Raw genomic sequence first — 15,695 nt, 5'->3', positions numbered from 1 at the left:
ATCTTCTGCCCCGATCTATATTCAGGGCGCCGTCATCTTTGTGTGGGTAGGTGAAGTCCCTGTGGGACACGTCATCTACCCACACTACACAGACTGTAAGATTCCCGCACATGCCCAGTGAAACACCTGGACATGCGAACGGGAATTTCATCTATTCATTCATTCATCAGACAGACGAATGAATGAATAGAAAAAATCAGGTGAACAAACTAACACTGTGTATCAGTGTTCGTTTGTTCGTTCAGTTTATTACAAGGAGGGAGCTACCGGCGTGCAGCTCCCTCCTTGTAATATGTAACTATAGAAGCGGCAGGGAGCAGAGCTCCCCACCACTTCATAAGCCCCCCAGGTCCCCCCCTCACTCTATGGGGGTCAATATGACCCCTATAATAGCACAAGGGAGATTAAAATCTCCCCAATGCCCCTACTCGCTATACCGCGAGTAGGGGCATGTCCACTAAGCAGCCTGTGGCTGCTCACTGTAAAAAAAAAAAAGGTAATAAGGGGGGGGGGGGCTACTGTCCTCCCCCCTGGCCCCCACCCCTGAGCGGTGGGTGGGGGCCCTAATAAAACAATAAGGGGGGGACCTACTGTCCTCCCCCCCGGCCCCCACCCCTGCGCGGTGGGTGGGGGCCCTAAATGAACCCCCCCCCCCATCAAGGTGACTAGGGGTCCCAAGCCCCTAGTCACCCCCCCACCCAAAACATTCTATCCCCTACCTACCCCCCTCACCCTAAAAATAGTGAGGGGGGAATAAAATAACTAACCTGTAAAAAAAAAAAATTAAACTTACCATTTGACGTCTTCTTTTTTCTAAATTCTTCTTTCTTCAGCCCCCCAAAAGGCCAAATAAAAATCCATCATACCCGTTACACTTTAAAAAAAAAAAAAAAAAAAAACAGAGCGCAAACAAAAATTAATCCATGTTCACCCATGGAGGACACGCCGCGTACTGAGCTCCGCAGGGCTGTTCCCCCCCTTATTGTTTTATTAGGGCCCCCACCCACCGCTCAGGGATGGGGGTCGGGGGGGAGGACAGTAGATCAGACCCGCTGGTCTGAGCTGGTCAAGCGGAGAAATCCTCCATAAGACAGAGTCCCTACTTTGTCTTATGATTTTAAAGAAAACTAAAGAAGAGAGGAAGAAAAGAATAACAGATCCTGAGAGAGGGGGATAAGAGGAAGAGATTGAGGAAAGGTAAGTTCGGCATGACAGTGCCGCTTTAATACCTCGTGGAACATCACTGTATAAGTTTATTTGCTTACATTTGAATTATTTTACAATTTCATGCCAACCGCCCTTATTTTGGCCTCATAGACACAATTTTCAAGTTTCTTCTCTTGTTCAGCTATCCCAACTTTGTTCCCTGGTGCCCTGTGCTTTGCTTAGGACATTAAGACCGTGAAGAGAACACTGAAACAGTGGTCCCTGCATGGTATTCCCTGCGTGGCAGACAGCCTGGCGTGCATTCATGATCCAGGTTGACCTGTCAATTCTGTGGACAGAGACCTCCATTCTGAGAGCGTCTGTACCCCTTTAGGCAGAGCCAGTGATGTGACTCACTTCACTGACCCACCTTCTTTTATGCAATATCTGGCTTTAACCCCGTCCTGCTGAAGGGCATGCCATGCCGTCCTACAAAAGAAGGGCTTTAACAACCGAGGGCGGCATGGCACTCCTTATTGATTGGGCCCTCCTCCTGGTCCGTATACTCACCCATGCTCCTAATCGCAGTTGGGGGGGACTGCCTGACAACTGAGGCACTGTGACTCCAATCAATGTAATTGAAAATTCACTGCAAGGGGACTGCCTGGGTTGTTAGGAATTAAATTAAGAAATACACAATTAGAATAAAAAAAACATTATAAATGAAATGTTATGTTTGAAGCAACATTCATAGTTTCATTTGTTTTTTTTTCTTCTTTAGTAATAATGTTAGTTATACCTGTTAAACATCAGTTGGAAAAAATGTTTTATCTAACCTTTACAATAAATAACAGAACAGGTGAATGGTTGTGAGAGGAAATTGGTGTTTATTTAACTATTATTTAATTCCTGACCTCGGTGATATGTTATTCTTCACAACATGCTTTGGTACAACATCCATTCTTGCTTTGTTATTTTAATGATTTTGGAAATTCGCATAGTCCTGCTTTCTCCAGCCACCTCTTGATTTGGCCGGAATCTATGTTTTTAAGTTTGCAGATTTGCACATCTGCGTTATGAGTTTACTAATGTTGCTAAGAAACCGAACATCAGTGGGTAATAATAAAATAGAAAGGAAATGGTGCATTTCTGTTTATATTATTTATTAATCATATAGAAACATGTCTCACAGATCTCTAAAGTGGATGCCTTTCTTCATCTATTCTATCATAGGGTAAGTTTTCAGGATGACCAGCACTCCCTGATCACTGGAGGAACACTCAATATACTTTTATAGACTCCTTGGAGTTGTGCACTGTTAATATGTATCATGTTGCGTGCAGTAAGCCAGGGCTTGACAAATATGTTTGGAATCTTGAAGCCAGCTAAAAAAGTTTTTGTTTTTAAATGAACAGCTCCATTTTCAACGACAAAAATACAATTTTTAAAGGGACACTATAGTCACTAGAACCATTACAGCTTAATGTAGTGGTTCTGGTGTCTAAATCCTGTCCCTGCATGCCTTTCAAAGTAAACACGGCCTTTTCAGAGAAAAGGCAAGGTTTACATTGCTGCCTAGTAACACCTCTACTGCCAGCCACTCGGACGGCCACTAGAGGTGATTCCTAGTCCAGTACTGGACAGTGTGCATGGCTAACCATGACGAGACAGGCATGGTGTGGGAAAAAAGGATGAGAAAAACATCTTTCCTATGTGATCAGATTGGGGGTGTTCACCTAAACAGACACCCTCACTCGCTCACTGACAGGCAGACACCCTCACTCGCTCACTGACAGGCAGACACCCTCACTCGCTCACTGACAGGCAGACACCCTCACTCGCTCACTGACAGGCAGACACCCTCACTCGCTCACTGACAGGCAGACACCCTCACTCGCTCACTGACAGGCAGACACCCTCACTCACTGACAGACAGGGGGTGGTCGACGTTCGGTAGTTTCAACTAACTAATGTGTTTGTGTGTGTATATATATATATATATATATATTTATGTGTGAGTGTATATATATCTATATCCTTGTTGTTATTCCAATACATATTTTTATAAACAGAACAATAATTGCATCAAATGTCTTTTTTAGAGCTTTGAGCATTAAAGCAGCTCTCTGACAGTGGTTTCTCTGTGGACAGTGGAAAGAGATGCAGAGGATGTTATACTTATGCGAACACGCTCCTTGTGGCTGCTGTCACCTACCTGCCCGTCCTCTTACGCTCCTGGTGCTTCAGCTGCCAGGAACTGACATCAGTGTTGTACTCTCGTACATTGAATTACATGTCACGGGTAAATCTTGGATGGATCAATAAGTTTGGGTGTGGATGAAAAGGAATGCAATTCAGATGAAAGGCTCAAATCAATGTGTGCACAGGTGTACAGGATAGAGACCAGATTGAAAGTGTCTCTAATGTGTGATTCATTTTAATTACAAAGTTTAGAAAGAAAAAAACAAACTGGTTCATTCTAACTACCCTCCAATATAAAATGTGTTTAATATGTAATACATTTAACTTTAACATTTTACTAAGAAAATAACAATTAGCCATTCTTTATCTCCTGTGCTTCATTCACCTGTTTTTTGTTGAGACTTGAATATTCTTGTATTCATAAAAGTGTAAAATCTTGCAAATGCCCCTGTGCGGGTAAGTGATATGTTTCAGCACCATGATACATCTTGGTCTCTGTCTGCGCATGTTTCATTAGTACTGACTGAAAGCAGAAAATGATTGAGAATTCTACGCATGGAGTGAAGTGAATCTATCACCTGTATTAACTGTTTGATCTACAATGATGGTCATTTCGTTCTTAAACTAGCAGAGCTCTTTTTTTTTTTCTCAAAGAGGAAGTGGTTCCTTCCTTCTAGAGAACAGTAGTTTCACATGGAGTTTGCCGCTGACTTTAGATTGTTTAATTTGTAGATTAGCTGGTTTATTGACTTTATAAGGAGGAAATGTATATAATTTACACCACTTGTGCTTCTGTGCAACTTCTCCCCTGTCTGTCTCCCTGGAGTCTGATGCTTATAATTGCTGCCATTTCAAAAAATGACTGCACCTATACGCACACCTTGCCTGCTTGTTTACTGTATTCTACTTTGACTGCAAAACGCCATCATTGATTCCCCTCCCCCCCAGCCCCCCAGACATATGCTTCATTAAATAAAAAATATTTTTTTGAAACAACTTGATGATGTACAATATTAACATTAATATGTAAATAAATATTATGTGAGCTTAAGCAGAATACTCGGTCAAGAAACCTAGTTCAACTTGATTGTCCGAAAATTGCTCTATTACTTTGGTAGTCAGGCCGTTAATGGAGTCACTGTTTCTAACCAGAATGTTCCAGAAACACAATTGGTGGTTTCTTGACCTTTAGAATTGACTGTGTCAATTATCATTCACTGGAATGAAGTTATGTCATGTGCTAGCATCTCTGTTCCAACAGTCTTACTCTATGTGTAGTGGCTGTCAATCAATGTATGCCGTTACTTTTGGTTTTTCTTTTACCAATTTAAACTTTTAGGAAGTTTGTTCCTATTGCATAGATACATCATCGTCCATCTAATCCAACTAACCCCAAATTGGCATTGTGCTCTATCTAATACACTTACAGAGCCTGAGAAGTGCCAATTGTTGTTCGAATTAGTATGTCATCCTTTTAAAACCTGTTTTTACCACCATATGTTTAACAGTGCATGAAACGTAGCATTGCCACAGTTCTGAAAATATGGAAACACAGATGAAAGTTCCGGAAGAAACAGCAGATAATTGCAAAATAAACTTATTGCTGGATACTGTTCTGGCTGAAAGAATTTTCAGAGTGTGGGTGTACTTTGCCAGCCCCTCCATATGTAGTGTTATGTGTGTGAGTTGGTTGCTCTCCCAACACAGCTTTGCCCAGTTAACCCTCCTGGCGGTAACATAAGTCTTCTGATGCATAAATAATGTGTTACCAAATCCCTCCAATTATGTGTGCAAGAGAATAGGTGCTTTCATTTTCCTTGCCATGAAAGGCTATTTTTATTTTAGTTATTATAGGAAAGTAAATAATAAAAATAACAAACCTCGCCACCCACCAAATGCACCAAATGATTGCACGATAGTGAAAAAAAGGAGCATAATCTTCAAAGTCCAGTTTTGGTGCTGCAGATTCAAGAAGACTTCTAGACTGCCGTGTGTTTTTGTGTTTGATCTTCTCTGCCTAACCCAGAGGTCGTCATGGATAAGCCCTTACAGAATGGTCTCTCAGCTGCAAGTATACTCCAAGCATCATAGCAAAATATTCTCATTGCAAGGGTTATCAGGGACGAATCCCGTCTCTCTTACAAATAGTTACTCTTAACTACAGAAATAGGCAAAATTGCTGCAGTCCAAGGTCCCAAAGTGAATATATACTTTCTTGGCTGCAGAAATGTAAAATGGGTCATTTTAAAAGGCATTCTGTACAGATAACATTAAATACCTTTTTGTGCACATTTTCATCCGTACTAAACTATAAGCATCAGTTAAACCACATATCAAAATAACATAATAAAATGTACAATTTTTTAGCATTATTTTGTCTTTTTAAAAAAACTTGGGTAAGTGCTTTGGGAAGTGTTTTGTAGAGTGTGAGTCCCAGTGCCTTTCTGTCCTAGTAGCTTGGTGTTTTTTTTGTTTTTGTAATACTTTCTCTTCTCTGCTTGCTCATTCTCAACCATCTGCAAACACTTGTCCTTAGATCAAAAGTCTATGTTTTAATGGAAATATTAGAACACAGTATACATAATTGGGGGAAAACTTTGGATGTGAAGCCTTTACTAAACCAAGAAGTTGTGTGGTTTTTTTTTCTTTTTGTGGGTTTTGATTTCCATTCTTTGTCTCTCTTCCATTCTGTTTCTATTTTTTCTTTCTTTCTCAGGGACATACAAACATTACAATAGTGTTTTAGATCATCAATGCCCAATAGACATAGCTGTAGGAGATCAGGGAAATCGGTCATCATCTGCCGTGAGAGAAACCTTGAGAATTCAACATAAAGAATACTGGTGTATGTAATATCCCAGCCTGTACTGTCTGAAAGACACACTCTGAGCACTATAATCTGGTGGTTATGGTGCCATGAGTCTCCTGGAGCCATTCCAATATAAAGAGTCAGTTTGTTTTCAAACATGTTGACACTTATTTAGGTTCCCAGGGGCTCGTAGACCTTTCACTTTTTTCCTTTACCAAGGTGTAACGTGAAATTCCAATTTAGCGATTTATCAAAAAGACGTTAAAGGAATTCTATAGCGTAAGGAGTCCTGGGACTCTGTACGACTGCCACTAGAGGCAGGCTTAGTACTGTAATGTAATCATTGCAGTTTCTCTGAAACTGCAATGTTTTACATTGCTGGACTAAGGGGGGCAGGGACACTACAGCCAGACCACTTCAATGAGACAAAGTGATCTGCATGCCTATAGTGTTGCTTTAAAGGGTTACTGTAACCTTTCTATCTCCTTAAACGTTTTCAATTTACAAGGCCCTATTGGATCCGATAATGTATATTCCCCTCCCCACCCCAATAAAAAAATAAAAAAATAAAGCGGTATCTTACATGGAATCCAGCGCCAGATTAAGCTCCCCTCACTGGATTCCACATCCCATCAGATGTAATTGGTGCCCTCTGGTGGTCCAATAAAATTCTTCTCATGGAGAAGAATTTGATAATTTTACCGGCTTGGAGTAAATGCATGCGCCACATGAGATGGTAAGGGGAGGGAATTAGAGTTTGATAGAGGGAGGAGATCTGAAAATAAAAAAATTAGTAATAATGGAATGTTACATAGGTTGAAAAGACTCGGGGGGGGGGGGGGTGGGGGGGGGGGTGTCTAAGTGTGTCTGTGAGCAAGGTTGTGTTTGGATGGTTTTCAAGTATTTTTTTTATTTTAATTTTTCTAAAGAGTGAGTAATTCTGTCTTGGATTTCAGTCTGTTTTTTTCTTTTTCTTCAGTTGTTTTTAAATGTTATAGAACAAATATTGCAAGTAGGGAATTACGGTTTTAAAGCTAATCCTTTGCAAAAGCTGGTATGCTGTGACTACACTTCTAATAGTACAACATACAAGATCCAGCGCACTCACTCATTCACTAAACGGCAACTTCAGAGCTCACAGATTTTGTTTTTTTAAACACCTAACCTAGGCAAAAACAACTGGTTTTCTTACAGTATATGATCATAGATTGCATCAGCTTGCCACAACACCAATGTACCCCATTCTTGGCAGGTCCTACTCTAGCAACCTAATGCCTGCTCTTATGAGATTACTCCACTTACTTGGGAAAAGCTTACTCCTGGGACTCTTTGCAGGTCAAGGATAAATAGGGCCCTCTGTGACAGGGAAGGGTGCAAACCAAGTTGGCCTAGACTCCAAAATATATTTCTATATACAACCAAGAGGGCTCCACTTGCTAGAATAGGACCTGCCATAAATGTGATACAATGGCATTATGGCAGGCTTATGCAATGTATGATCATATACTGTAACTAACACCCCATTTTTTTGTCTTGATTATCTGGTTACCTTTTACCTGTCAAGCCAGTTTAGTGAATGGGGAGTCACTGATTGTCTGGAAGTGCCAACCGACCACTCCCGGTGGCACTCTGCGCTTTCTGAATCTGAAAATTCAGAAGCCGGATGCCGCCAGGGGAGGAGTGGACATAAACGCTGGAGGTAACTTTTGGGTTAACATTTTAAAGAACTGTTAAACCCCTTAAGGTAAGAGTGTCTCATGTGGCCTCCTAGAACCATTATAACTTAATTTAGATAAAGTTGTTTTGGTGTCTAGAGTGTCCCTTTAAAGGCATGTCAGTCTATGCCATCACTGGGATTTAAAGCCCTTCATTGCATGATGTCATGAAAATTCACGAGTTCCTTAAAATGATAAGCAGTCCCTCATTCACAGCCACAATCTTACACATTAAAGAGTGAATCTGTGCTGGATTGACTGTCTTAATTGGCTTTCCATAAATATATATTTCTCTTTTAATACAATATTATTTAATGACTTGGACTGGCACATATGTAATGGTAAAACCTGTAACAAAAATGTTTGTGCGCATGTGGGAAAGTGACTTATAAAGCACCAGTGAGTGGGCCTAAATTAAATCTTTCCACACCCTTGTTAACTCCATGACTCCTGATTGACTGCTCTTGATGGTCCTGCGGGAGGATTTCTAATCTCCAATTTATGTAAATTTTTGTCTCATTGAAACATGTCTCTCTTTGGAAAAGTATGATAACCACTGTACTAAAACACATTGTAGCAGTCTTCCTTGTGCATCTGTTACAAGCGAGGATTGCTAAACAAGCCTCTGTCACACTAGGACTAACAGGTGTGAAAGTAATGGGCACATCATTTTACCGAATGTCAAGAACAACTCATCCGAAATATTCTTAAAATGGAGTCTTTGATTATTATGCTGGTTAAATTGATGGTCAGAAGTGCACTTGCTCTTATGTACTAGATTAAAGGAACACTATGGCTTTGTAATTGCTTCATCTCATTGAGCGATTGTAATGTCTGGAACCCCTGGCGCTGTCCTTTTGCAAGGTGTTAAACCATTTTAATGTTTCAATGCTAAAAGAGAATTCCCAGCAAGCAATGTGCAGCAGTGATTGGTTGAAATTGTCAGCTGACCGCTCTGACATACATAGTCACATATTCATGTATGAATGGGTATTAATAGAAGGAAGTGTTTGTTCCCTCTTAGCAATACCTCCAGTGGTGGTGGAGCTATGGGAAGTCAGGAATCCTCATTCAGTGTTAAACCGCTTGGAAAATGGTTTAACGTTGAATTGAGGGACAGTGCTAGGGGTCTCCAAGCACTATAACCAACTAAATTAGATGAATGGTAGCCTGTCCCTTTAAAGTTTGTTTCTATTCTCTACATATTAGCTCCTAAATAAATGTATGGAATAAAATCAAACCACGTAATTTTGTTTACTTTGTTCCATTAATTACATGGGAAATAAAACTATCTATGTGAAAAATTTAGTTTCATGTTTTGTTTGTACTTGTGCTGTTATGAGGAAAAAAAAACTCACGTTATATGTTTTAAACGGCCAGGTTAAAATTTGTACAAAGGAATTCAATGTTTCAACAGGCGTGCAGGTTTAAATGGAGCTGCTTGCCTGGTTTGTGAAGTAAAAGGTTTCATTGAAATGATCATCAGGAGATATTTTGTTAACATTCATTACATAAAGGTGATCTCATTTAGACTCTTGCAGCCTAAGAAACGCGTGGAGTGGATTGCGTAGTTGGGATTAATTTTGCTCTACAACACGGAAGGAATGTATGCCCTACCCTTACTTCACTCCCTATTTTTGGCTTTTATCCCAGTCTGCTTTTCATGGAGACTTTGATTCGCAATGTGACCATACAAATGAATTTTCGAAATTTGACCTTGCAATTGTACTTGCAATATGAATGTTGTCCAGGCGTCATATTTACCTCCTGTGCCTCTTTACTCCACTCCCTGTAGAATGTAAGCTTGTTTGAGCAGGACCCTCAACACCCTTTGTTCCTGGACGTCCAACTTGTGTTTTTGCAAATACTTTCCTGTTAGTCCACTTATTTAACAGCACTATGGAATTTGTTACCATATTATAAATAACAATATATTTAATAAAAGCCATAATAGTGCTCATTTCTCACATGTTCTTTTATAGAGAACCATATTTTCATCTTTGAATAGTTTGCATAACACTTTTCAAGTAACTCCTATTTTTAAAGGGGATGCTACAAGCTGTTGTGCATCCATTTTATTTAGAATACGTTGTATGGATAATATATATATATATATATATATATATATATATATATATATATATATATATATATATATATATTATCCATATACCTGTAAATTAGACTTAATAAAAGGAATACCAATATATGAAGTCTTTCCTGGAAATCCCTGAGCTTCAGTGGAGAGCTTTTTGACAAACTGAGAAGGGACTTTTTAAAACTTGTTGTAGCGTTTTACGGTTATCCTGTAAACTCGACATCTCACACCCCATTAATAGCCCAGGTGTGATCGCTGGCAAAATAGCATAAATGCCAATAGGAGATCTCTCAAGAGACTTGTAGGTGGATGTTGAAGTTGCCACCCAGCAACACATTGCAAACTAAAGGTCGACATTTTATTCTACAATAGTGACTTTTGTTTTCCAAAATGTTTTTGGTTTGTAATATGTTGCTGAGTTGAGAAATAAACAACTGCAAGATCTAGCTAGAGAACAATGCAAAGGAACGCCAAGAACCAATGCCAACCATGATAAAAAGGAAAAGGGTTAATTTGCAGGCACTGCAACAAATAGCACAGGGAGTAAAGGACATACAGCAAAACTCCTTACGCGTTTCAGATTAGTCGGTCCTAAGTGTTTGGAACTTAAAGATCTACTTAATAATATTATGCTGAAACAAACTGGTGGCCTCTACTGTCTCTCTATGAAATCACGAGACAAGCTCCCTAGAAGAGTAAGCACAACAACTATATATACTGTATCTGTCTATTTATCTAAATAACTAATATGTGTGAAGGACTGATAACTGATTATGTTAAAGTTTTTTTAAAAATAATTTTTCCAGTAGTTCTGCTTAACAGTAATTTTAATACATCATTTTGGGCAAGTCCTAACAAGTTATACACGCTTTATGCATGATACAATAGTATTTTGTTGTACATATTAATTATGTGTTTAGTAATCGTATATGATATCATGAATGATGAACTTCATAAAATTAGAAATTATATGTAAAATGCAGTTGTGTGTGTTTTGGTTTGGTGTAATATGCATAGGTGAGTGTAACAGAGCATGTTTATGTTAAATATTAATTTGGCTTCTAAGGTATTATTTTTTGTTACCCTGTTTATTATCAGTATTCCACAAGATATCCTAACTAGGGAAATGCTGTTATATTCAGGCCCTGGGCATGAGTGGTTAATTGTGAATTGTAAACATGATTGGGGAGGGTGTTCCTTTTACCTTTTTAGTGCTGGTTTTTTTTTTGGTCACGTCAGTGTAGTAATGCTTCCAATTTGTGTGTTTTGTTTTTCCCTGTATTGGGCGTTCTCGTGTTTGTTTATTTTTGGCCACACTTAATGGGACACTCCAGTGTCAGTAAATCACGGTTTAGTAGATATATTCCCAAATGAAAATATGCATGTATTTAATTATGCATGCATTCATTGGGGGGTATATCTAAAAGCTGCTTGCAAAACCTGCAGATCTCGTGTCTTCTGCCTTTGCAGATCCTCCCATTCTAACCCCGCCCAGACTTTCCCTGGCTGTCCAATCACAGACTTCTCAGTGCAACTCATTGAGAAGTTTTTGCAAGGCTGGTACACTGGGCAATTACTGCCTCTTGAGTTTAGCTCTGCTTAGCTAACCAAACCAGGAAGTAACAAGACCTGTTGTTTGACTGACAGCCAAAGCTGTAACAAGGTTAATTTATAAAAGTGTCAATTTCTATCTGAACTTTTTGCAAAATGAAACAAAGAGGACACACTCTTCACACATAAAGTTTTTAGCAAGATAAAGTAGTTTAGGGGTCTGGATTGTGCCTTTTAAGTGGATTTTCTGATATATGTTGTTTGCAACAATAAACCACAATGTTTCATGGAAAACCCACATGAAGTTGTGAGAATTAGCTGGAGTGCAGTTTGATTTCTCTGTAACTACCTTGTTGAGAATTGATTGGCAAATGAGAAGGGACAATGGCCAACCTGAACATATTGTTAAGACCTGCAGTGGTTAAGGTACTGTGGTCTTCTATTCCTTTCCCAACAGCTGAGCCTAAGTGATTATAGCTACAGCAGAGAGTAGAGGAAAAGTAGAGATGAATACAGCTTCCAAGACGATTCTTCCCAGCAAATAGAATATCCCCCAAACATGAGCCTAGACTTCATGAAGGGTATAACAGGAATGATCTTTATTGAAAACAGGCTGGCTTTTATGAGAAATCCTCCTGCAAGAGGACCTCCCACAGCAAACAAATACATTAACCAATCATTATACAGTATTTCACTAATACACGCCTTCCCTCTGCCTGGGAGATATTGAGATAAGTTAAGGAATATATCAATTATCTCCAGGCAAAGGGCACACATTTTCCCCAAAAGTTAGAACAACCCTTTCCCCTCAAGGTATCCCCACAAAATACATATCCCCTGATAGCCCCGATCTGGGGGACAAACATATCCAAATTTCGCCCAGATCGGTTCAGGGGTTCTTGAAAAGTGTGGAAGTCATGTTTTACTGACCACACACGAGGCTCCTGCCCAAAACAGTTCCACGAATTCAGCGTGTGCGGTCGGTCAATGAGGAAAAAGGTGAAAAGCGAGCAAAATGCCGAATAGATCCTCCTGGCTCATAGCAGCGATTGTTCCCCTTGTCTGCACGAACATAACTACCGAATGCCGCTCTTCTGGCTGTTTGGTAAGTGGGAGAAGCTGGTGTTCGGTAGTTTCAGTGGTGGTTCGTGAGGTCGAGTGTCCGATTTCAGTTCCAGACACTCGACGACCAATTCCCGCTGACTCCCTTCGTGTGAACAAGATGGCCGCCGTTTTCTTTTCCACGTGGCGTTCGGCTATATGAACAGCGGCCACCCAGGGAACACTTAATCAACGGTGCTTTTGAACTTAACAAGCCAGGAGGGTGGTCGGTGTTCGGTAGTTTCAAACTGCCGAACTAATAACCAATATTTATACAGCAAATGGAGAAAACACACGAATACAGAAGAAAATGTCGAAATAAAGTCAATTTTCTTCACAATAATTTACTTGGATAATGATTCTAAATCAACTAATTTGACCTACATTTTGAGATTGTTTGTTTGTTTGAATTCACTGTGAATTCCCGTCAATTCTCACTTTAGTGAATAACAATGTTTATGTAGATTGATTGCAGATTATACAACAGAAGGTTCAGTGTTTTGTGGAAAAAAAGGTTGTGAATATTTATTTTAGTGTATTGTGAAAAAATTATGAATATATTTGCTCGTTGTGCCATTTTTTGCTTAAAACATTGTATTTGCTGAATTTTGTATTTTATTTTTTTAATATGTTTTATAATAAAGCAATACATCTGTTTTCTCTCCTATAGAAAGACCCAGACTACCTACGCCTGTGGTTGGATAGTTTTGTTTCCAGTTATGAACAATTCCTTGATGTCGACTTTGATGAATTGCCAACCAGGTAATGAACGATTCCAGCCATATTATTTCTTTAATAGAATAACAGAGGTTTTGGTCATAAATCACATTGTTAGGTCTTTTTATGACTTGAATTACTTGGTATGTGTAAAATGTTTCTTACGTGTTTTTGGTCTTGGAACTCATTTTATGTTGATAAAACTTAGTAAGACCTCGATTTAATATTTTTGGATAAACTTTTAAAAATGTGTTGTTTTTTCCCCCCTCAACATATTCAAATATCAAAAATAAATCATGTGTATAAAAGGACTCAATACTTCAAATTATTACAAAGTAAAAATATTTTTCCTGCTGGCACCAATTGCCAAACAACTACGGGAAGCAGGAGTCAGATACCGGTTGGGGGCTGATGGATCCCTGGCGGTACCACGGGGAAACCAGATGCTTACCCTGACCTCCACGGATGACCAAAAGAAGTTCCTCCGCCAGTTGCCTTTCCCAGAGGCCGACAGAAGGGAACCCAGGGAAGAAGACACTGCGACGCAGCGTATGCCTAAAAGCAATCATGGTCCGAAGAAGAGCCTGTATATACCGACAATGTCAAAGAGACACTCATAGCTTCGATACATAGCTGTAGCACGCATACCTTCAGATCCCGCACAGATGACCAACTGCAGCGCAAGACAGACCGAACAAGGAGCCCCTGCTACAAGCTAACTCTCCTAGCCCCACAATGTTCATGTTCATGTTCATGCTCATGCTATGGTTTATCGAATACAGATTAGGCTAATGTAAATTGCCTCCTGATACCATAAACTCTTAGTCACCACCTTAACTTCACTGCATCATTGCCAATACTGCAGCCCTAGCGGATGATTACTATTGTTATATCCAGATGAATATCATTGATAAAGCCTTGTTAGCACTTTCAAACTACGGCAAAGTTGTATTCTGAGAAATTGTTATAACCTTGTTACTACTTTAATATTACGGCAAAGTTGTATTATGAGTATCCAAACTAATAAAAAATACAAATTGAATTTTTTTTTTCCTAATATTAACTCTTTTTGAAAGTTTATCCAAAAAAAGTCAATCATTTGAAAAGCGTATCCAACAATATTTAATCAATGCCCAATATGCCATTTGTTTTTTTTTTCCAGTTATAATCAGTATGCATTTTATTATTTTGTTTTTGTTTAGTTTAGTTTTGTTCATCTAATTCCTATGGTACATAACTAGTTTAGTGGTTTATGGTGAAATCAACGGTTTCTTTAACAATTTGCACGGACAGATATTTACGTTTATTTGCACTTCAGATTTTCTGTCCAACTTGCTCTTGACACGTGTGTGATTTTGATTCCTGGGTGATGGTATTTCAGGACCCCATACTTCCCAACATATCAAATGGACAATGAGGGACACTTTCATTTTAGGGTTATGAGTATGGCCAGGGGCAGGGCTGTTCAGAGAAGTTTTAGGTGACTTAGTAATAACAATATATGCAGCTGAAATGTATATTCTTACAAGAACAAAATATCTCGTATAGCTTAGCGTGTCCGGTGCTTACTGTAGGGCTTTGGTTGATAACTACCCTATCATGAAATGTATAGTTTGGGTGTGTTGCAGTTGAAAATGCTAAGAATTTAAAACGCCCATTTTGATTTACTGACTATATGATGAAGTTATAATGTTAACATTTAAATGTGTGCTTTATTAGGCTAATGCTTGCATTGTTTTGGTGCTGTCAGCTGGTCTAATACCTTGAAAATGCAACAAGTTTCATTTTAATGTAACTTTGTATCTATCTTAGTTACACTTTGTCTTTGGGTTTGATTCTATTTCTGTAATCATCTATTGCTCTAGAGTAGACATACTGGTTTGTTTATCATACACAGCGGCTATTTTCTCCTCCTTCTGAATTCTGCAGTATCTGGGTTACACGAGTGTTAACTTAGAATTTTTTTATTCACCCTCTATTAGAATGCACCCTTTTTTTCATTTAGCTACAATATTTAAGTGTGTTTGTTAGTTTGTAGCATTTGGTTTTGAGAAAAGTCTGATGTAATGGACAGTAATTTTAATAAATGATTTCATTTTCTAAAGTATGTAACCTTTATGATTAAAATGAGAGGACCATGCAGTGCAAACATAATGTTAACAATCCCCATCACTGTATACACTATCTCCTGACTGTATCACCTCCTCATAACAATAATGAGACAAGATACCATGTGAATGTTAATGGTTACAGCTTTATTAAAGGACATTATAGTCACCAGAACCACTGCAACTTATTGTAGTGGTTCTGGTGTCTATAGCATTTCCCTGCAGACTTTTCAATGTAAAGGCTGATT

At 39.0% G+C, this 15,695-nt stretch overlaps 1 protein-coding gene across 2 annotated transcripts in view; it reads left to right on the top strand.

The window, feature by feature from the left end:
- NBEAL1 (neurobeachin like 1) overlaps positions 1 to 15,695 on the top strand; it is a 126,891-nt gene that overhangs the window by 19,716 nt on the left and 91,480 nt on the right. For both annotated transcript variants that reach the window (XM_063429833.1, XM_063429832.1), the window contains exon 3: positions 13,293 to 13,384. In XM_063429833.1, coding sequence (XP_063285903.1) covers positions 13,293 to 13,384 — 92 coding nt within the window. The remainder of the gene's footprint in view (positions 1 to 13,292; positions 13,385 to 15,695) is intronic.

Source organism: Pelobates fuscus, chromosome 8, assembly GCF_036172605.1.
Source record: "Pelobates fuscus isolate aPelFus1 chromosome 8, aPelFus1.pri, whole genome shotgun sequence".
NCBI lineage: Eukaryota > Metazoa > Chordata > Amphibia > Anura > Pelobatidae > Pelobates > Pelobates fuscus.
The sequence above is the reverse complement of the archived record's forward strand: the minus strand, read 5'-3'. Positions and strand labels throughout refer to the sequence as shown.